Source organism: Oncorhynchus nerka, linkage group LG22, assembly GCF_034236695.1.
Source record: "Oncorhynchus nerka isolate Pitt River linkage group LG22, Oner_Uvic_2.0, whole genome shotgun sequence".
NCBI classification, from domain to species: domain Eukaryota; kingdom Metazoa; phylum Chordata; class Actinopteri; order Salmoniformes; family Salmonidae; genus Oncorhynchus; species Oncorhynchus nerka.
The window spans coordinates 67064080-67087500 of NC_088417.1; the positions used below are offsets into that span (position 1 = coordinate 67064080).

General features: G+C 43.1%; 1 protein-coding gene across 1 annotated transcript in view; it reads left to right on the forward strand.

Annotated features, from left to right (window-relative positions):
- zswim7 (zinc finger, SWIM-type containing 7) overlaps window positions 1–23421 on the forward strand; it is a 25275-nt gene continuing 1854 nt past the window's right edge. Inside the window, exons 1-4 of the mRNA XM_029627688.2 lie at window positions 1–298; window positions 14130–14151; window positions 14620–14722; window positions 22344–22448. Coding sequence (XP_029483548.1) covers window positions 223–298; window positions 14130–14151; window positions 14620–14722; window positions 22344–22448 — 306 coding nt within the window. The 5' untranslated portion in view covers window positions 1–222. The remainder of the gene's footprint in view (window positions 299–14129; window positions 14152–14619; window positions 14723–22343; window positions 22449–23421) is intronic.

A 23421-nucleotide genomic window follows, 5' to 3' on the forward strand; every position in this document is an offset into this window, starting at 1 on the left:
AGAACAACACAACAAAACCAGTTGGAAAAATACCCGGGAGTTTTAGCTAACTAGCTATCTTATTATTTAAAAATGTCCCTCTAGTAGATCAATAACTAATGAGGTAAACAACTCAGTACTTTTACCAACCTATATCGACTGGTTGACCTCTGACCAATTGTGTATCTCGTGCGCTTTGCCCATAAACGTTTTCTGGTATATTTGCTGTAGCTAATTTTTGAGATGCCTTCATTTTTACCTACGGTGGCCGAACAACTCTTCAAAGACATACAGAAGACATACCAAGAGAAAACTAAAAGTGAGTTACAGTTTTCCTTGAACAGAATCTCATCTGTCAAGTCTCTAGTCGGGCATGCCAGCCAGAAGATGGCACTGTTGTTATGGCTTTGTTTTATGGTCATTGTCAGATGGACCATTGAGACTCCTATGATTTTAAGTAAAATAAAATTGTATTGGTCGCTCACACATATTTTGCAGATGTTTTCGCAGGTGCAGCGAAATGCGTATGTTTCTAGCTCCAACAGTACAGTAATACTAAACAATACACACACGTCCCCAAAAATAGAAATAAAAAAATATCATAAACGTTCTGAGCAAATAATGTAAGAAATAACAGACACAAATACTGCAAAGTTGTCTTGGAGCTCGAAACAGAGCGACCATAGCTGTGTTCGAATACTCATGCTAACCATAATATTTGTGACGTACATTGAGTATGTAGTATGCTTATTAGTCATAGTATGGATTTAGGTAGGATGCAAAAAGTTGATGTCAAATCGAATCGTTGTTAGCAGATGTTATTGTGAGTGTAGCGAAATGCTTATGCATCTAGTTCCCGAAAGTGCAGCAATATCTAACAAGTAATCTAACGATTCCACAACAACTACCTAATATACAGAAATCTAAGTAAAGGGATGGAATAACAATATGTACATATGAATATATGGATGAGCAATGACCCGAGCAGCATAGGCAAGATGCAATAGATGGTATTAAATACAGTATATACATATGGGATGAGTAATGCAAGGTATGTAAACATAATTTATTAAAGTGGCATTAATAAAGTGACAAGAAATCCATTTGTTAGAGTGGCCAATGATTTCAAGTCTGTATGTAGGCAGCAGCCTCTCTGTGTTAGTGATGGCTGTTTAACAGTCTGATGGCCTTGAGATAGAAGCTGTTTTTCAGTCTCTAGGTCCCAGCTTTGATGCACCTGTACTGACCTCGCCTTCTGGGTGGTAGCAGGGTGAAGAGGCAGTGGCTCAAGTGGTTGTTGTCCTTGATGATCTTTATGGCCTTCCTGTAAAATCGGGTGCTGTAGGTGCCCTGGAGGGCAGGTAGTTTGCCCCCGGTGATGCGTTGTACAGACCACACCACACTCTGGAGAGCTCTGCGGTTGTGGGCGGTGCAGTTGCTGTACCAGGCTGTGATACAGCTCATCAGGATGCTCTCAATTGTGTATCTGTAAAAGTTTGTGAGGGTTTTAGGTGACAAGCCAAATTTCTTCAGCCTCCTGAGGTTGAAGAGGCGCTGTTGCACCTTCTTCACCACACTGTCTGTGTGGGTGGACCATTTCAGTTTGTCTGTGATCTGTACGCAGATTAACTTAACTTTCCACCTTCTCCACTGATCTCCTGTCGATGTGGATAGGGGGGTGCTCCCTCTGCTGTTTCCTAAAGTCCACGATCATCTCCTTTTGTTTTGTTGAGTAAGAGCTTGTTTTCCTGACACCACACGCCGAGCGCCCTCACCTCCTCCCTAAGGCTGTCTCGTCGTTGTTGGTGATCAAGCCAACTACTGTTGTGTCGTATGCAAACTTGATGATCGAGTTGGAGGCGTGCATGGCCACGCAGTCATGGGTGAACAGGAAGTACAGGAGCAAGCTGAGAACACACCCTTGTGGGGCCCCAGTGTTGAGGATCAGCGAAGTGGAGATGTTGTTTCCTACCTTCACCACCTGGGGGCGGCCTGTCAGGAAGTCCAGGACTCAATTGCACAGGGCGGGGTTGAGACCCAGGGCCTCAAGCTTAATGATGAGCTTGGAGGGTACTATGGTGTTGAATGCTGAGCTGTAGTCAATGAACAACATTCTTACATGGGATAGGGCAGTGTGATGGTGATTGCATCGTCTGTGGACCTATAGGGGCAGTATGCAAATTGCAGTGAGTCTAGGGTGACAGGTAAGGTGGAGGTGATATGATCCTTGACTAGTCTCTCAAAGCACTTCATGATGACAGAAGTGAATGCTACGGGGCAATAGTAATTTAGTTCAGTTACCTTTGCCTTCTTGAGTACAGGAACAATGTTGGTCATCTTGAAGCATGTGGTGACAGCAGACTGGGATAGGGAGAGATTGAATATGTCCGTAAACACACCAACCAGCTGGTCTGCGCATGCTATGGGGATGCGGCTAGGGATGCCATCTGGGCCGGCAGCCTTGCAAGGGTCGCAACACGTTGAAATGTCTTACTCGCGTCAGCCACTGAGAAAGAGAGCCCACAGTCCTTGGTAGAGGGCCGCATTGGTGGCACTATATTATGCTCAAAGCGGGCAAAGAAGGTGTTTAGTTTGTCTGGAAGCAAGACTTCGGTGTCCGTAACGTGGCTGGTTTTCTTTTTGTAGTCCGTGATTGTCTGTAGAACCTGCCACATACGTCTCGTGTCTAAGCCTTTGAATTGCGTCTCCACTTTGTCCCTATACTGACATTTCACTTGTTTGATTGCCATGAGGGGAGAAAAACTACACTGTTTGTATTCGGCCATATTCCCAGTCACCTTTCCATGGTTAAATGCGGTGGTTCGCGCTTTCAGTTTTGCACAAATGCAGCCATCTATCCACGGTTTCTGGTTAGGGTAGGTTTTAATAGTCACAGTGGGTACAACATCTCCTATGCACTTCCTTATAAACTCACTTACCAAATAAGCATATAAATCTACATTATTCTCTGAGGCTACATGTCCCAATCCGGGTGATCAAAACAATTTTGAAGCGTGGATTGCGATTGGTCAGACCAGCGTTGAATAGTCCTTGTCACAGGTACATCCTGATTGAGTTTCTGCCTATAGAAGGGGAGAAGCAAAATGGAGTCGTGGTCAGATTTACCGAAGGGAGGGCGGGGGAGGGCCTTGTATGCATCGCAGAAGTTAGAGTAGCAGTGATCCAGTGTTTTGCCAGCCTGGGTACTACAATCAGCCCAGGTACTACAAGAGTATGTTACAATTCCCAATGTCTCTCTTGAAAGCAACCCTTGCCCTAATTTTTGTGTACCTTTTTATCTAGAGACTAGACATTAGCGAGTAATATACTCGGAAGCTGTGGGTGGTGTGCGCGCCTCTAGTCTGACCAGAAGGCCGCTCCGTACTACATTCGCCAAAATAAGAAGTATACAAGCAATGGACACTATTTCTGTGCTTCTATGGCTCATAATGCAATTCTTCAGAAAATGAGTGTGTCCTCACAACATTTTCAGATTTGAAAAAAATGTCAGAAAAAGTTCAACAAGAACGGATTCAAATTTGTTGCTTTAACTAATTATGACAAATGTTAATGAGCAATGTAATGAAGTAATGACTTTTCTAATAAGTTACATGTTGTGTTGGCTGACAATTTGTTAGCTACGCTATCCTTACGAACTGCATAGCATATCATTACAGCAGTATGTACCTGGTATGTTAGCTAACTACTGTAGCATTAGTTGGCTACTAATACATTGACCTTGCCAGTATTTACTTTATGCTATCTAACTAACTACACAACGTTTATTGACTTGATTATTCACTTCTCGTAGCTTAGCTGGGTGGTGTATGTTATGGGTGTAAGATGGCACAGGGATGCCATCTGTTGATAAATGTTCATCACTGCAACTCTTGTGTTTTACCGGGGTGCTTGAGATACCCGGTGTGTTGTGATGTACTGAACAAGACTGGTTACTCGCATCAATGCCTCTGTCTCGTCATTTAACATTCAAACATGGTGTCAGAATCGGATAACTAACCATGCTTTCCGCAAATTAGAGTCACCTGCTTTGGTTTACAAACAAATGCTTATTTGTGTAAAATTTCGCCTGGAATTGGCCTTAGCTAGAGTGAGTTTGGTAGTTAGCTTCAGTGTTGTTAGCACCGGTTAGACATGGCAGCGAACATTCCCCCTCCCGCCATTATGAAGCTCAGCGGGGATTGGAGCACGAACTGGGATACGTTTAGAGGTGAATGGGAGGACTATGCGCTATCAACAGGACTTCTGGAAAAGGAAGATGAGGTAGTGGCTGCCACTAGGACTATAATGGGAACTGAATGCCGACACGTATACAAACACAACCTGAACCTAACAGCAGCTCAGCAAGGTAACGCTATAGCTATTCTTGATGCTCTTGAACATTACTTTACGCCATCAAAGAACGTCATCTACGAGCGTTATGTTTTCGGTCGTTTCAAACAGGAGGACGGGGAGTCCATTGACAGCTTTGTCACTAGGTTAAGGGAAAAGGCAGCTACATGTGACTATGGTGCTTTAAGAGATGAACTGATCAGAGATACGATTGTGCTTGGCATAACTGATGAGGGCACCCGCAGATGTTTGCTGAGAGAACGTGACCTGACGCTGGTCTTGGCAGTGGAGACATGCCGTGCAGCAGAGCTTACTGATATACGGATAAAGTCCATGGAGCTAGGAAGGCAACATATGGACAATGTCAATGCTACATTCAGGCAGCCGTAAAGAAATTCCCCTTTGCCACAGCTAATGCTAATACTACAGCCAACTCTGCAGTAGACAACCCCAATACATGCCGATATTGTGGCATTTCTCATGGACTAGGAAAAGAACACTCCCCAGCCTATGGAAAAATATGCAAATCCTGTGGTACAGCTAATCACTTCGCAAGGGTCTGCATGAAAAGCAAGGGAAAGGAGGGTAAAGTGCACTCCATGGAAACAAACACAGATGAAGGGAACGACAGCACAGAGGATGTATATGCTAGCGAGTGCATAGGGGCAGTGAGGGCAAAAGGACAAAAGTGGTTTGACACTCTGCTACTTAATAATAAACCACAGCAATGCCAGCTAGATTCAGGGGCCACATGCAACGTTATGAGCCTTAAAGACAAAAGGAGGCTCGCGCCCAGAGACAAACTCACACAGAGTAGCACCAAGCTGAAACTGTATTCAGGCCAGTTCATGACCTCTTTAGGCCTGTTTGTGACAGAGTGTGTTTTACGTGGCCAGAAATACACCCTTGAGTTTGAAATAGTTGAGGCTAGTCAACAGCCATTACTGTCAGGTTCTACATGCGAGCGCCTTGGACTTATTAACTTCACCATCCCAGCTGATCTTAACATTATAGACAAAGTCCTGGCTGGGCCCCTGAGCAAGGAGACACTCCTAAGCAAGTACCATGATGTCTTCAACGCACCGGTTGAGTCAGTTCCCGGGGAAGTCCACTTTGAGTTGGACGCAGCAATCCAGCCTGTCCAGTGTGCACCCCGCAATGTACCAGTGGCCATGAAAGCAGCTACGAAGGCTCAGCTTGACAAATACGAAGCAGATGGCCACATCATACCCATCATCGAGCCTACAGACTGGGTAAGTAATATGGTTATCGTCAAGAAACCAGACAAGCTACGGATATGCATTGATCCTAAATGCCTCAACCTGGCTCTGCGACGTTCACATTACATTATGCCCACGTTGGAGGATGTTCTTTACAAGCTCCCAAAGGCCAGAGTCTTCACGCTCGTGGATGCCAGAGATGCCTTCCTGCAGTGCAAGCTCGACGAGCCCAGCAGCTACATGACCACCTTTTGGACACTCTGGGGCAGGAAGAGGTGGTTGAAGCTTCCGTTTGGTGTCTCTGTGGCTCCAGAGGTGTATCAGCGGAAACAGCATTAGCTGTTGATGGGACTCAGTGGCGTGGAACCCATAGCAGATGGCATCCTCGTAGTGGGCTGTGGGGACAGTGATGAGGAGGCAGAATGTGACCATAACGCCAAGCTGCTGGCCCTGATGGTCAGATGCAGACAGGTCAAGCTAAGGCTAAGCATAAAAAAGCTTTCATGGGCACATCTTGTCGTCCACCGGATTGAAGGCGGATCTTGAAAATGTGAAGGCTGTCTTGGAAATGCCCCACCCATCTGACGTGAAGGGAGTGCAGCGCTTCGTCGGATTCGTCACCTACCTGGCCAAATTCCTACCGCGGCTCTCTGAAGTGTGTGAGCCACTGAGGAGGCTCATGGACAAGGACACCATCTGGCATTGGCTCCCAAAACATGACGCAGCGGTGAGGGAAATAAAACAACTGGTCACCCAGACACCTGTACTGCCATACTACAATGTGTCAAAACCTGTCACGATTCAGAGTGACTCAAGCCAGTATGGACTTGGCTGTTGCCTCATGCAGGAGGGCCAGCCTGTGGCATTCGCCTCTAGGGCACTCACCCCAACAGAGCAGAACTATGCCCAGATAGAGAAGGAGTGTCTCAGCATTGTGTTTGCATGCCAACGCTTCCACCACTACCTGTATGGGTGCGACAATATTACCGCAGTGACAGATCACAAGCCCCTTATTGCTATATTCAGCAAGCCTCTCCTGAATGCCCCAAAACGACTGCAGAGCATGCTACTGGCCCTACAAAACTACAACCTCAAGGTGGTGTATAAGCCAGGGCCAGAGATGTATGTGAGTGACACGCTCAGCAGGGCTACTGCATCAGGCACTCACACACGCTCCATGCATGAACAACACGCAGTGTGCAGCTTACAAACAGAGCAAGTGGATGTTGAACACATCAACCAGGCTGACTACCTCAATGTTACGGACCAGCGCCTTATACAAATCAGACAGCACACAGACAGGGACGGGAAACTCCAGGCATTGAGGTCTGTGATTCTGATGGGCTGGCCCGACTGCAGGGAAGAAACTGCTTTAGCCGTCAGAGAATATTGGCCAGTCAAAGAGGAGCTCAGTGTTCAAAACGGAGTAATATTCAAGTGTCAGAGAGTCGTTATTCCCCGGTCTCTGCGCCCTGAGATGTTGGCACGCATGCACTCAAGTCACATAGGAGGTGAGGCCTGTTACAGACAAGCACGTAACACACTGTATTGGCCAGGAATGCAGAGTGAAATCAAAGACTTTGTCAGTAAATGCACAATCTGCAATGAATATGCCATTGAGCAACAGAGAGAGACGATGATGTCCCACGAGCTACCGATGCGCCCCTGGCAGATCGTAAGTCTAGATCTCTTCCAGCACAGTGGCAAAGACTTTCTGCTGGTAGTCGATCATTACTCAGACTTTTGGGAGATCGACCTCCTCCCCAACCTCTCAGCAGAGACAACGATCAAACGCTGCAAGGCTCAGTTTTCCCGCTATGGCCAGCCAGATAGGGTCATTTCAGATAATGGACCCCAAAATTTGCTGCAGGATGGGAATTCGAGCACGTCACTTCATCACCACGACACCCAAAAGCTAATGGGAAGGCGGAGTCCGCAGTAAAAATCGCAAAAAGGCTCTGCGAGAGGGCAAAGATGCCTGGAAAGCAATCCTGCAGTGGCGCAATACCCCGACAGAAGGCACGGATAGCAGCCCGGCACAGCGCCTCATGGCACGGCGCTTAAAAGCAGCTCTGCCAGTAGCCAGCACTCTCCTGGAGCCATATGTGTGGTGGCAGACGTGCTGGTGAAGCTACGTCACAGAAGACAGGTCTCCAAGGTTACTCGCATCAATGCCTCTGTCTTGTCATTTAACATTTAAACAGTATAGTTGTTCAGGTGCATTTGCAAATTTGTCTGGCTATCTAGATGAATTTCAGAGCCCTCTCGTCTGACTGTGCCAGGCAGGGCACAGAATAACCAGTGCATTTACCAACGCTCAACACCCGTTGAATGTGGCCATTGTCAGTAAAAGTCGACTAAAAAGCATAATTAAATTGTTGCCAGCAGCACAGTTAGTCACCAACGCTCTGGATAACATGAAAACTGCCTAACCAGCTCTGCTAGGACGAGTAAAATAGTCAGAGTAAGGTGTTCTCTCATTTGTGTCTAGAAGTAGCTAGCAAGTTAGCTTGGTGCTTGAATGCCGTTGTGAGGTCAGAACGCTCGGATTAACCCTACTCCTCGACCAGAGCGTCCAGTGTGCGCTCTAAACGCTCCGAATTTACAAACGGACAATCTGACAACGCCCTGAATTTACGAACGCCTAGAGCACACTCTAGCACTCCAGATTGAATTTACAAACACACCCGAAGTCTAGCTAGTAATTTGTTATGCTAACAAGCTAGCAAAGAGGTTGCATACAACAGCATCAACTTCTGGGAGAAAGGCGCAAGTATGCTCAACTGAAAGGATACTATTTGTTTACAGTATACTAAAATGAACTATATACTCATTAAGTATGTAGTATTATTAAAGTTATTATTTTTAGATAAACTATGCTAAATATGTTCACATGTCACCAAATCATTTATTAAAACACACTGTTTTGCAATGAAGGTCTTCAGTAGCCTCAACAGCACTCTGTATGGTAGTGCCATGGTGTAGCCGAAGGACAGCTAGCTTCTGTCCTCCTCTGGGAACATTGACTTCAATACAAAACCTAGGAGGCTCGTGGTTCACACCCCCTTCCATAGACACAGTAATTATGACAACTTCCGGAGTACATCCTCCAACCTATCAGAGCTCTTGCAGCATGAACTGACATGTTGTCCACCCAATCAAAGGATCAAAGAATGAATCTTGTACTGAAACCATAAGCTACAGCTAGCTAGCACTGCGGTGCATAACAGGTGGTGAGTAGTTTACTCAAAGAGAGAGAAAGACAATAGTTGAACAGTTTTTAACAAATTCATTTCTTCAAAAATGAAAGAGATGCAAGAGCTATATTTCATTGTATTTAAAAAAAATAAAAACTTTCACTTACTTAGCTAGTGACTACACCTAGTTAGTTTAGCCTACTGAAACACCAAGCTCAAACAGAGAGGGATGCTATGTTAGCTAGCTGGCTATGGCTATCCAACCCTGGAACACATTCAAGTCAAGGTACGTTTTTATTTTATTTATTTATTGCCACTGGAGCCCACCGGTGTAACTGCTAAACTGCTTGCTGCTGACTGTACACTGTACTGCATGATTGTAGTGGGTTTAGTAACACATTAGTTGTATTAGCTATGTTGACTATGATGTTAATAGAATGACAATGATGTAGGCTGTGTGTTGCGGTTATGATATTAAGGTTTGGCTTGCAAAGTTTTTTTCACATGGTCACAGACAGCTGATGTGTTGTGCACTTAAATCCACAAGCAAAGTGAAAAGGTGAGAAGAAGAGAGTGCATAGATGTGAGAAGGAATTATGCAACGATCAAAGGGATCATGCTGTTTGTATGTGGCTGCTAGGAAAGTAAATTGTGTTTGCGTGTGATCAGGGGTGTATTCTGTTGAAAAACGTTTCTTAAACGGATTCAAATGGAACGACATGGGGAAAAACATACCTGAATTTTGTCCAATAAAAAAATTGTCCAACTGTTGGACCAATGATTACACCCTGGATCAGCTAGATACAGACAAGAGTGTGCAAGAGTTTGTCTTGATGGGTGATCTGGGTCAGGATTGGTTATCATCTAGTTTTGATCAACTCAAAATTCTATGCAATACCTATAATCTCACTCAGATTGACAACAGTGTCACTAAATTGAATATATAGTGTCCTCTGAAATCCTCTTTGATTGATTTGGTCTTAACCAATACTCCTCATCGATTTAATGCTTCTGGTATTTTTGCAAATTACATACAGTTGGGCAAAAAAGTATTTAGTCAGCAACCAATTGTGCAAGTTCTCCCACTTAAAAAGATGAGAGAGGCCTGTAATTTTCCTCATAGGTACACTTAAACTATGACAGACAAAATTAGAAAAGAAATCACACTGTAGGATTTTTAATGCATTTATTTGCAAATTATGGTGGAAAATAAGTATTTGGTCACCTACAAACAAGCAAGATTTCTGGCTCTCACAGACCTGTAACTTCTCCTTTAAGAGGCTACTCTGTCCTCCACTCGTTACCTGTATTATTGGCACCTGTTTGAACTTGTTATCAGTATAAAAGACACCTGTCCACAACCTCAGTCACACTCCAAACTCCACTATGGCCAAGACCAAAGAGCTGTCAAAGGACACCAGAAACAAAATTGTAGACCTGCACCAGGCTGGGAAGACTGAATCTGCAATAGGTAAGCAGCTTGGTTTGAAGAAATCAACTGTGGGAGCAATTATTAGGAAATGGAAGACATACAAGACCACTGATAATCTCCCTCGATCTGGGGCTCCACGCAAGATCTCACTCCGTGGGGTCAAAATGATCACAAGAACGGTGAGCAAAAATCCCAGAACCACACGGGGGGGACCTAGTGAATGACCTGCAGAGAGCTGGGACCAAAGTAACAAAGCCTACCATCAATAACACACTACGCCGCCAGGGACTCAAATCCTGCAGTGCCAGATGTGTCCCCCTGCTTAAGCCAGTACATGTCCAGGCCCGTCTAAAGTTTGCTAGAGAGCATTTGGATGATCCAGAAGAAGATTGGGAGAATGTCATATGGTCAGATGAAACCAAAATATAACTTTTTGGTAAAAACTCAACTCGTTGTGTTTGGAGGACAAAGAATGCTGAGTTGCATCCAAAGAACACCATACCTACTGTGAAGCATGGGGGTGGAAATACTATGTGGGCTAAAGCAAGATGGTCTGGTTTGGCAGATGATTGGAAGGCTTTTAAACATCTTCGAAATCTGGGTGTGGCTATATCCCGAAAACTGAAAGCAGACCACTACCTTAAATCCACTTTGGATAATTTAAATAATCCTTCTGAATTTTGGCAAGTAGTGAATGGTTTGGAGTGCAAAAAAGATACACAAACAACTATTGATAGACACACAGATTGTAAATTAGAGAAACTCTATTCTGAAAGCCTTACATCAGCATTTTCTTGATGCAGGCAGTTTATTTGAAAAGGTTAAAGGTACAGTGCCTTGCGAAAGTATTCGGCCCCCTTGAACTTTGCGACCTTTTGCCACATTTCAGGCTTCAAACATAAATATATAAAACTGTATTTTTTGTGAAGAATCAACAACAAGTGGGACACAATCATGAAGTGGAATGACATTTATTGGATATTTCAAACTTTTTTAACAAATCAAAAACTGAAAAATTGGGCGTGCAAAATTATTCAGCCCCCTTAAGTTAATACTTTGTAGCGCCACCTTTTGCTGTGATTACAGCAGTAAGTCGCTTGGGGTATGTCTCTATCAGTTTTGCACATCGAGAGACTGAAATTTTTTCCCATTCCTCCTTGCAAAACAGCTCGAGCTCAGTGAGGTTGGATGGAGAGCATTTGTGAACAGCAGTTTTCAGTTCTTTCCACAGATTCTCGATTGGATTCAGGTCTGGACTTTGACTTGGCCATTCTAACACCTGGATATGTTTATTTTTGAACCATTCCATTGTAGATTTTGCTTTATGTTTTGGATCATTGTCTTGTTGGAAGACAAATCTCCTTCCCAGTCTCAGGTCTTTTGCAGACTCCATCAGGTTTTCTTCCAGAATGGTCCTGTATTTGGCTCCATCCATCTTCCCATCAATTTTAACCATCTTCCTTGTCTCTGCTGAAGAAAAGCAGGCCCAAACCATGATGCTGCCACCACCATGTTTGACAGTGGGGATGGTGTGTTCAGGGTGAGGAGCTGTGTTGCTTTTACGTCAAACATAACGTTTTGCATTGTTGCCAAAAAGTTAAATTTTGGTTTCATCTGACCAGAGCACCTTCTTCCACATGTTTGGTGTGTCTTCCAGGTGGCTTGTGGCAAACGTTAAACAACACTTTTTATGGATATCTTTAAGAAATGGCTTTCTTCTTGCCACTCTTCCATAAAGGCCAGATTTGTGCAATATACGACTGATTGTTGTCCTATGGACAGAGTCTCCCACCTCAGCTGTAGATCTCTGCAGTTCATCCAGAGTGATCATGGGCCTCTTGGCTGCATCTCTGATCAGTCTTCTCCTTGTATGAGCTGAAAGTTTAGAGGGACGGCCAGGTCTTGGTAGATTTGCAGTGGTCTGATACTCCTTCCATTTCAATATTATCGCTTGCACAGAGCTCCTTGGGATGTTTAAAGCTTGGGAAATCTTTTTGTATCCAACTCCGGCTTTAAACTTCTTCACAACAGTATCTCGGACCTGCCTGGTGTGTTCCTTGTTCTTCATGATGCTCTCTGCGCTTTTAACGGACCTCTGAGTCTATCACAGTGCAGGTGCATTTATACGGAGACTTGATTACACACAGGTGGATTGTATTTATCATCATTAGTCATTTAGGTCAACATTGGATCATTCAGAGATCCTCACTGAACTTCTGGAGAGAGTTTGCTGCACTGAAAGTAAAGGGGCTGAATAATTTTGCACGCCCAATTTTTCAGTTTTTGATTTGTTAAAAATTTTGAAATGTCCAATAAATGTCGTTCCACTTCATGATTGTGTCCCACTTGTTGTTGATTCTTCACAAAAAAATACGGTTTTATATCTTTATGTTTGAAGCCTGAAATGTGGCAAAAGGTCGCAAAGTTCAAGGGGGCCGAATACTTTCGCAAGGCATTGTATAAATGAGCCCCCTGTCAATTTACCTGACACCTCTGTGCACTCCTTCACCAGGTTCTCCTTCTTATCCTTCTCTGTTTCAGAAGTGCTTGAAGCCCTGAAAGATATTGATAGAAAGAAATCCCCTAGCCCTGAGGATCTAGACCCCCGCCTACTAAAAATTAGGTCATGGTACAAATAGTTTTAGTTACTCAGCTCTGTGGTCCTGGAATTCTCTCCTGAACATTAAAAAATGTGATGATCTAGTCACATTGGTGGAGTTTAAACACTCCGGCAATGTAAATATCATAGATGTGTAATTGTCTTTAGGACAGCTGTTTTTCAATTATGCCATTTGTGTTTCTTTACATAATATGTAATTGTTGTACTGTATGTGTGTCTATAGTTTTGTTCAATGTTGTGTTAGTGTATGTAAGGTATTTTGTCTGAAACTTTGTTCCTGCTGCTGTTGGACCAGGTCTCTCTTGAAAAATAGATTTAATCTCAATGACAAAAACCTGTATAAATAAAGGTAAAAACATTTTTAATGTGTCTGTCACCTTGATTATTCAAAATTCTCTCGACCTGTGCACCTACGTTGTAAACTTTTATTCATAGGCTAGGTTGTAGCAACCACATGATGGGTATAGGGAAAATGTGAGTATCCTAAATCTATTGATGTTACATTGAGCTGGGTGAATGGGATATGAATGACAGTCATCCAATATGCTGTAATAGAAAAGGCCATGCTCATAAACAAAATATATTAAACGGCACCGACCACCACTGCTTCTTATCCATAGGGTTTTCAGTGGTTAGCTTCGCCCACGATTGGCTGCTTGTAAACTACAATTCCGACGCTGTGTTTTAATAATCATCGCTTGGGAAACGGTTTATTGAAACGTATGCTGATTTGCCCCTTATCGTTCATATCAGCGAGAAAGAATATTTAAAATAAAATAGATAAACTGTAGCAGTTTTACACAGAGCCATAGTCTGTGTGAGCCTCCAGTTGATGAACTTACACTTCCTCCCCAGTTACACAAACACACAGGTTCGGGGCACGCTAGATAGCTATTTAGCACAGGTGGCCAAATATCTTCTGTAAAAAAGTGCTGTAACATGGAGATATGGCAGTGTGGAAACACTAACCCTGACCCTATAAAGGTGTGTAGTAATTTAACCTTTTAGTTTTCTGAAAATGATTTATTATTATTCCGCGTTCCTTATGTTTCCAAAACCATATTGCAAACTGCAGTAGCTACACGCTTCTTCAACGAGGTCAAGCCCTTATTTTCTCCAGAAGCCCAGCCAGCCAACTCCTCCCTTACTACAGTACTCATCCATTACTGTCTTCATGAGAACTAAGGAAAGGAAATTGCAAATTCATTTTTCATTAAGCTATGTCTCTGAGGAATTATTTACCAATAAGTTCTAGATTAAAGCCTATTTAAAACCAAATGAGGAAATTATTCTAACCCCATCACTGTTTTTTTGGTGTGTTTTCTTTGCAGTTCCTGATGACCTGCTTATTGCGTGAGTATTACCTTTATCTTTACCTGGGGATTATTTGCTTTATTGGGGAAACCAGTGAGGTGGGAGAGGGAGTGGCCTTTTATGGCATGTGCTTTCCACAGTGGGATGGAGATGCCGTCACCCAGACAGCAGGGCCGTCCCATTTTGGTTGGTGGGTGAGAATTTCCAGATGTAGTGGGTGCTGTGGCTGTGTCACAGCCACATCCTGCCCTGTATGATGTTATTATTGAAGGGTGATTTTCCTGGTATAGGACCTCTTTATTCCTTCGTTACCTGCTTTTCACTGGCTAATTGGCTGAGTGTGTTAGGAATGATGCTATCAGGCTTAATGTCTCAGTCCCTCTGTCTCTCAGGTGTTTGTTTATATGCATTATATCTCCCTTTAAAAGCACTTTTACATTAAGTTGAGGGCTAGCCTTAATATGGGTCTCTCTCCATGCCTGTCCCCTATCCCTGTCTCTCTCCCAGGCTGAGGTTTGTGTTTGGCTCCTGTGCCCTCCAGGCCTTGGACCTGGTGGACCAGCGCTCTGTCACCTGTGTCTCATCCCCCAGTGGACGGAGAGCATATCAGGTGAACATCTGCTACCCACTTTGCACTAGAGTACTCACTTTCCCAATAAACCACCTAGTGAAACATTTGGTAATCAATCGACCATGATTCACACAAAAGAGCGATGAAAGGAAAATGTACAGCTAAGTCTTAAGCATTTTGACCCTCTTTGTATACTATAGAGACGCTAATGAGAAGCTATTATCTTCCCAACACTTGACATCAATGCCAGAACCTCACATAAGGACGGATGAATTACTGTTGTACTCATGGAAAACCACCTAATCCATAGCCATTCCCTACCAGTCCCAGAGTCCCTGTAGGCCATGTCCTCTTGCGTCATAGCAGGGCCTGTCCAGTGACCCAAGTTTCCTGTAAATGCCTTTGACAGCTTTTATGAAATGGGACAAAATACAGACAGTGGTTTCTGTTTCTTTGGAATAAATTCCTTAATTGTTTTTTCTCCTTCTCATGTTTTTGGTGACTTCTGTGGTGAAATTAGGTGGTGTTTATTGGAAATGTTTAGGCTATAATATGATGTGGTTCCGGGCACAAATTCAGTTCTACATTTCCATAGAAAGTTATTACGTTTTCTCCTATAACATCTGTGAGTGAAAAAACAGTGTTGGAAAGCCTCTGCAGTAACAAGTAGATAAGTCTTCCAATATCACACTCTTCCCATATTCATGTAGTGTGGTTGCTCCATTTGCAATACTATTTACTCTTTAAATATACAAGTGTCGAATGGGGCCCTTTGACACTGTGACAGTTTTATTTGCTGTGAGTGGGTGTTCTGAGGAGATGTCTGAGTAAGATTTAGATAGCACAGCTATCTTCCCATATTTCTGGAGTAACTCATTTCCGTGGCTTTATTGTTATATAAAAACATAAACCCCCAAAATCAAGAGATGCTAGCTAGTTATGTCGTTCCTCTTAGATTACTTTCTCTCCTCTTGTCTTTTACTTTTTGACCACTAATCTTTAAGGAGATCGTGATTTGAGTGCAATTGTCACCTAGCTATTGTTTTCTATCCATCCCTGGAACTGTCTGTCTGCAGAGAAAAATAGTTCATTCAGAAGTATTGGGACATATCCGTACAGTAAGTGTGATTGGGATAACTTGAACCAGACCAGGTTAAATTGCCTTGTTTTGGCTCAGGGAGGGAGGGAAGACTATATTTGGGAAGTTGAGAGTAAAGATTTACTTTGATTCAGTAGTCGAGGACCATTTGTTTCTCTCCTCCCCTGAGTTCTTAGCCAGGAGGAATTATTGTGTTCTTCCCTGAATTGAATTTAACTTTATTGATCTACAGGGGATTTCAGTCAGCATGTCAATTGTAATGGGAAATCCAACAATGGAACCTGAGGCAACTGCCCAAGTGTCACAATGCTCGTGTTGGAGGATTGCCATGGCACCTGCATCCTATTTTTCTTCCATTTGACAACACTCCAAATTAAACTAGGGCTAAGTGTATATTGTTTTATAAAGAAAGTGTGTGTTTCTGGGCTTCTTGTGGTCAATTTGCAAATTATTTGTAATTATGTTACAGCCCCCTGACCGTCTGCTCAAGAAAAGTTGATGATCCTTGATTTGGGGTAACTCACTCTGCAACATTGTGTAGGCGTTTTTACTGACCAGAACCATGACACAGCCAGTTGGACGTCACTTCTGAGAAGAGGCTTGACTTGCAATAACACCAAATAAACTCAGTCTGAAGAGCTTAGTTTATACCCACTTTTTCTGGAAGTAGGTCTACTTTGTAGCTCTGGGTTGGGGAAAAGAGCCCGTCTGGGATCTGTTGTACATGTCATTGTTTGTTATTGTGTCTGGTGTGATACTAATGAATACACTGGCCTTGCCCTGCACTCTTTTCTATAATCGAAAAATGGTTCTTTGGCTGTCCCCATAGGAGAATCCTTCTGAGTACTATGTAGAACCATTTACACAGAGGGTTCTACATGGAAACCAAAAGGGTTCTACCTAGAACCAAAAACAGTTGTTCTCCTATGGGGACAGCCAAATAACTGTTTTGGAACCCTTTTTTCTAAGAGGGTGCTCATAGGTTGATACTGTCTGTTTGCCACATTGACTCAATCATACATTCAGGTGACCTTTTCCATGAGAATATGGGGTTCGTTCAGTCTGTTGTGACAGGGCACAGAGAATCAGACCAGGGTAAAGTTTAAGGCAGAATGGCAATATACAGTGCGTTCGGAAAGTATTCAGACCCCTTTACTTTTTCCACATTTTGTTACACTTTAGCGTTATTCAAAAATGGATTAAATACTTTTTTCCCCTTCTCAATCTACAGACAATACCCCATTAATTTTTTGAAAATATTGCAAATGTATCAAAAATAAAAACAGAAATACCTTATTTACATTAGTATTCAGACCCTTTGCTATGAGACTCGAAATTGAGCTCAAGTGCATCCTGTTTCCATTGATCATCCTTGAGATGTTTCTACAACTTGATTGAAGTCCACCTATGGTAAATTCAATTGATTGGACATGATTTGGAAAGGCACACACCTGTCTATATAAGGTCCCACAGTTGACAGTACATGTCAGAGCAAAAACCAATCCATGAGGTTGAAGGAATTGTCCGTAGAGCTCCGAGACAGGATTGTGTCGAGGCACAGATCTGGGAAAGGGTACCAAAACATTTCTGCAGCACTAAAAGTCCCAAAGAACACAGTGGCCATCATCATTCTTAAATGGAATAAGTTTGGAACCTCCAAGACTCTTGCTAGTGCTAGCCACCCGTCCAAACTGAGCAATCGTGGGTGAAGGATTTTGGTCAGGGAGGTGACCAAGAACCGAATGGTTACTCTGACAGAACTCTAGAGTTCCTCTGTGGAGATGGGAGAACCTTCCAGAAGGACAACCATCTCTACAGCACTCCACCAATCAGGCCTATATGGTTAGAGCGGCCAGATGGAAGCCACTCCTCAGTAAAAGGCACATGACAGCCCACTTGGAGTTTGACAGAAGGCACCTAAAGGACTCTCAGACCATGAGAAACAAGATTCTGTGGTCCGATGAAACCAAGATTGAACTCTTTGGCCTGAATGCCAAGCGTCACGTCTGGAGGAAACCTGGCACCATCCCTATGATGAAGCATGGTGGTGGCAGCATCATGCTGTGGGGATATTCTTTAGTGGCAGATTCTGGGAGACTAGTCAGGATCGAGGGAAAGATGAACAGAGCAAAAGTACAGAGAGATCCTTGATGAAAACCTGCTCCAGAGAGCTCAAGACCTCTGGGGCAAAGGTTCAACTTCCAACAGGACAACGGCCCTAAGCACACAGCTAAGTCAACGCAGGAGTGGCCTCAGGACAAGTCTCTGAATGTCCTTGAGTGGTCCAGCCAGAGCACGGACTTGAGTCTGATTGAACATCTCTGGTTGTGCGGTGTCGATCCCCATCCAACCTGACAGAGCTTGAGAGGATCTTCAGAGAAGAATGTGAGAAAGTGCCAATCTTGTAGAGTCATACCCAAAAAGACTCAAGGCTGTAATCACTGCCAAATGTGCTTCAACAAAGTATTGAATAAAGGGTCTGAATACTCATGTAAATGTGATATTTTATTTGTAATAAATTTGCAGACATGAGGAAAGTGTGTGAAGCATTTATCTGTGCTCTGTGAAGCATTCATTTTGGCTGCAATTTCTGAGGCTGGTAACTCTAATGAATGTATCCTCTGCAGCAGGGGTAACTCTTGGACTTCCTTTCCTGTGGCAGTCCTCATGAGAGCCAGTTTCATCATTACGCTTGATGGTTTTTGCGACTGCGCTTGAAGAAACTTTCAAAGTTCTTGACATTTTCCGCATTGAACGACCTTCATGTCTTAAAGTAAGGATGGACTATAGTTTCTCTTTGCTTATTTGAGCTGTTCTTGCCATAATATGGACTTGGTCTTTTACCAAATAAGGCTATCTTCTGTATACCACCCCTACCTTGTCACAACATAACTGATTGGCTCAAACACATTAAGAAGGAAAGAAATTCCACAAATTAACTTTTAACAAGGCACATCTGTTAATTGAAATGCATTCCAGGGGACTACCTCATGAAGCTGGTTGAGAGAATGCCAAGAGTGTGCAAAGTTGTCATCAAGGCAAAGGGTGGCTACTTTGAAGAATCTCAAATATATTTAGATGATTTTTTTAACACTTTCTTTGGATACTACATGATTCCATTTGTTATTTCATAGTTTTGATGTCTTCACTATTATTCTACAATGTAGAAAATAGTAAAAAAAATAAAGAAAACCCCTTGAATGAGTAGGTGTGTCCAAATGTTTTTATTGGTACTGTATTTTCTACATACTTTATATCTGGTTTGAGTCTTTTAAGTTTACACTGAAAACGTTTTACCATCCAGATTTTAATTTTTTATTTTATATACAGTATATTTTTTTGAAGTGGTGGTCCACCACTACTAAATAAATATAGGGGAAACACTGTTTCACCCCTTTATGACAAATCTAGACAAATAATCCAGAGTTATGATTAGGGTAGCAAAGGGTCGGAAACTTTCCTCAATGGCAGTAGCCATTGCACGGATTGAGGGAGACAATGCCATCCTGTCTGATGTTCAGACTCTGCTTGCAGATGTAAGAGAAGAAATCTGTACCGCCCTGCCCACTTCACTGTTGCTCCAAGCATAGGAAACTGCAGTTCTGAAATACATCAAAAAGCGTGAAGACTTCTGCCTGAAGCCCATACACGCTGCAGTGTACATGTTGGACCCCAAGTATGCTGGCAAGAGCATCCTGTCTGGTGCAGAGATCAACAAGGCCTATGGTATCCTTGGCCTGGATGAGGGCAAGGTTCTTGGCAGTCTGGCGAAGTACACTTCCAATCAAGGGCTTTGGGATGGAGATGCAATATGGCAGTCATGCCAACATATCTCATCAGCCACCTGGTGGAAGGGACTTTGTGTATGCAGGCTCTTTCCCCTGTTGCCTCTATTATCCTCCAAATCCCACCAACATCAGCGGCCTCAGAGCGCAACTAGTCCTTGTTTGGGAACACACACACCAAAGCACGCAACAGGCTGACCAATACAAGGGTTGAAAAATTGGTGGCCTGACAACAAGCCATCCTCAACAAGGTTGGAAAGGGATGAGTCTGATGTTCAAGAGGTGGACATTGAGGAGGTCCAGGGAGAAGACATGGAAGCCTGAGAGGAAGACAACCAAAGCTTTAGTTTCTAGACAATCATTTTGCAGATGTATGTTAAACGTTTTTGAGAGATGAGAAGGATCATTCAATATTCCCTTTCTGTTGTTCAGTGAAATCATCCCATGTGAAGAGTCAACTCATTTAATTAAAGTTCAACCCGTTGTGTCGAAACACCGTGCGATATAAATATATTTGAAGGATTTAATAATTTGCAATTGTCTACTTATGATAAGGTCAAATGTTTATGTTTCTGTCTCCATATGATATGGTAAATATATCCAATGCAAAGATCTACTTTTAAATGATATTAATATTAATTTGCATATATTTCTGTTAATTCCCATATATTCCCGTTAATTTCCACGGAAAGTTTCCACCTCTGAATAATCCCCAAAATGTGCAACCCTAGTTACGATGCAGTCTGAAGCCTTGAGTAAGATGCATCATCAGTCCTGTGCCTGTCGTGACTTCCCACAAACCATGGCAGTCCTCTATAGTCTTCCCTGACGGGCTGCAACTGAAACTGGATCTGGCAGTGACGAACTGATGACAGAGCCATCCCTCCAAACTTTAGAGCTCTCTGGCACATGATGGCTTGCCTCTATGTAGTCCTGTGTGAACCTGGCATTCCTACCATAAAAATGGAGAAGCCAACTCCAGTCCACGCTGGAGCTGAATGTCATGTTTCATTTACTGAGATTGAAGAGTATGTAACGCTTCTAGCTGACTGTGGAATCCCCTGCTAGGATAGCTTAGACAGGTTCCAAACAGTGGAAGGAGAATATCAGGGAGCGCTTAAGTGTGGTTTTGTGTTTGGCCTACCAAGTTTGCTTTGTGGCCAGAGCTCAGAAGTGGAGACACATTCTGAAATGCAAGCAGAGGACAAAAAGACCCAAATGTGAGCTGGTTTTCAATGACTAATGCTTTAGAGGCTTCAGCATCACCGATTGACCTAGGCCGGTCCCATAGAAATACAATAGATTATATTTCTATGGCCAATCCGCCATATGTTGAGCCAATTTTCCGTTCCTCCCCTCTCCCTGAAGTGTGCGCTTGTTCACTCACCCTCAACTAGTGTATTTAAAAAATCATTGAGTTGGTGTGCAGATAGTGTCTACCATTTTGGTATTCTTATGCCAATTTAATGTTCTTAAATCCTTGAGGGGGAGTGAACGAGTACACACCCTAGGTTACAGTCTCCCTCCGGTACCCTCAGCTGGGTGGCTCACAGTCTCACAACTCTGCTTTTGTCACTTTTTTAAAATCGACTCAATGTAATATTCCCTGAAGAGTTACTCATTTATAATGAAGCGTCACTTTTCTACAAATGAGGTGTTTTATTTTGTAGATCACTGAGAAGGTAATTTAGAGGGACTACATAGCTGTGAATCTGTCTGGGCTGGGGAATAATGGAGCCTGTTTTTGTCATGTTGAGAGTCATTAGTTCTGGTGACAAGGCTGAGTAATCCTCTGAATTAATGCCCTTATGCGTCATCTTCAGAATGGGGCTGAAGCTGAGAGTCTGGCACAAAGTATGTCTACCCCTATCTTGAGTGCCAGACTTTACAGCTACGGTGTTAGAGTAGCCTATATTCAATATTTGGGGCCAGTTGTCTAGCTCCATGGAATTATTGTCTTCCACTTTCAAACCCAATACATGTTTAACATTTGGATTCATTAAATATGCATACTTCCTCTCCTTCCTTCCTTAAGTTGGAATGCTGATCTGAAATTATTAGATAGGTGAAGACAACCTTTCTCCATCCTAGTTCTGTCAGATCAGTGAAATATGCAAGGAAGAAAGGGAACTATACATTTTATAAATGTTTGCATGGGGCCATAGACGACACAATCCCTTTTCCAGATGCCAGGGGTTTATTCTGTGATATTGTGAACGTTGAGGATAGAAATAGAATAGAATGAAATAGAATTATATTCTAAAAATAGAATGAATACAACTGACACAATTCCATATATCTGACAGACAATCATATCTGTTCTACACCATACATTTCTATCTTAATGTTCTGTAACGTAACATCCTCCTGAACAGGCCCCAGGGTTAGTGGGATGTGTCAGGACGTGTTGGAGGAGCTCAGGGATGGTTGAGATGAAGTCAGGAACTTGTTTCACCTCATTCCTCACCCTGCTCTACTGTCTACAGTGCTCCTCAGCTGTTGTGAACATGTGTGGAATTGACTCAAGCTGTGGCAGGCGAATGCAGTGTCAGTACAAACAGAATTCACATCATTGTTTGATAGGTTTGTTTAAGTGCTTGCTAGAGACAAGACATTCTCGCTCTTCTCCTACAACACTGTGATCTGTTTTAGAGAGTCTTTCCGTGACCATTTTTTCACCTATTAATCCACTCTCCAGAACAACTGTGGTTTTGGCCAGCTCTTCCTTTGACTTTTTACCTGTTGTTTTTGACTGTCCATGTTTGTTTTGTTGAAGGTGATTGGAGGGTCAGGGCTGCTGTACACCTGCTACACCTCCTGTCACTACTGCTCCTGCCCAGCCTTCGCCTACACTGTGCTCAGGAGGAACGAGAGTCTACTGGTGAACACACAGACATAATCCCTGTTTCAATCATTAATAGAGCACACAGCCATAAACTACAAAGACATCAGACAAAACATGCATAACTGAGCAAGACAAGATGTGGAATTCCACCATTCAGGGTTTCCCCCCCCAGAAGGCAGTCACATGTTGATCTGTATAACAGTTCATTATTAGCAAGACCCTGGCACTAGTGTTTAAACATGTTCGTCCTGTATGACTCTCGGGAGCACAAAGCCAAAAAGTCCCTGAAGACCCATAAATGCTCAGCTGCCTCTGAATATTTCCCTGAATACAGAATCTATCCATACTTCACAGTGAGGTTGACAACACTACTCCCCCTCTCTCCCACATACATCCAGAGCTGTCTGTGTTGTTTTAAGGGCATTGCAGACCCTGTCATCGTCATTGCGACCCCGTCATGGGTCAGTTAGGTCAGACCAGGGGAAGTGCCACAGTCTCCACTGGGGGTTTCACATGGAGCCTATTGCCTGGACAGTCTACAAACCATGACAGCCCTGCCTCCCTGCTCTAGGTCCACAGCCCAGCAGGAGAGACACCACTGTACTGTACTGTTACTCTGAGAAGTCTCCCTGAGCTTATTTCTGCCCAATGATTTTTGGGAATATAATACATTCTGCCTGCCTTTATTACATTGGTATGACAAATTCTGACATTGTAGAAGTGTTATTCATTTTTTTATAAATGTAATAACCATAAGTTTAAAAAATAAAAATAATTTAAAAAAAATAAATGTTTTTAAGTCATACATACAGGTAACTGCCAAAATAAAGGAATCGCCAACGTAGTGACTTAACAGGGCATTGGCCCACCATGAGCTGCCAGAACAGCTTCAATGTGCCTTGGCACAGATTCTACAAATGTCTGGAACTCTATTGGAGGAATGGGACACCATTCTGTTTCGTTGGTGGTGGAAACACTGTCTCAGGCCCGCTCCAGAATCTCCCACAAG